We start from the raw sequence: 346 nt of genomic DNA, 5'->3' as shown, positions 1-346 counted from the left end.
CAGCACGTTACAGACCACCGTCACCAGGATCAGCAGCGAGCTGCAGCCCGCGTACATGAAGGAAAACGCGGCGTGCGTGCTCACGTTGGTCCGCCAGTCGATGAAGCACCAGGTTTGAGGGTACTGCATCTTGACCTCTCCAAAACCAGCGCTGGGCAGCGCGCAGAACAGTATGTTGGATGCGTAAATGGCGAGCAGCGTGGCTCCTGCGAGCTTCTTATCCGCGTGGTCGTTGTAGAAGTACGCGTGATTGATGGCGATGTATCTCTCGATGGACATGGCGCAGATGATGCTCAGCCCAGCGAGGGAGAAGAAGAGCAGAACGAATCCGAAGTACTGGCACAGG

The 346-nt window shown here is 57.2% G+C and overlaps 1 protein-coding gene across 1 annotated transcript; it reads right to left on the bottom strand.

The window, feature by feature from the left end:
* Nucleotides 1-6: 6 nt before the first annotated feature.
* Nucleotides 7-342, bottom strand: LOC107581246 (prostaglandin E2 receptor EP4 subtype-like; the record flags this gene model as incomplete). Its single annotated transcript, XM_016266756.1, has 1 exon — nt 7-342. A coding segment is annotated over one exon (336 nt), but the record flags the coding sequence as incomplete, so codon positions are not given.
* Nucleotides 343-346: the final 4 nt, after the last annotated feature.

Source organism: Sinocyclocheilus grahami, unplaced genomic scaffold (genome assembly GCF_001515645.1).
Source record: "Sinocyclocheilus grahami isolate Dianchi unplaced genomic scaffold, SAMN03320097.WGS_v1.1 scaffold159607.1, whole genome shotgun sequence".
In the NCBI taxonomy this organism is placed as follows: domain Eukaryota; kingdom Metazoa; phylum Chordata; class Actinopteri; order Cypriniformes; family Cyprinidae; genus Sinocyclocheilus; species Sinocyclocheilus grahami.
This window is presented reverse-complemented; position numbering and strand designations above follow the sequence as displayed.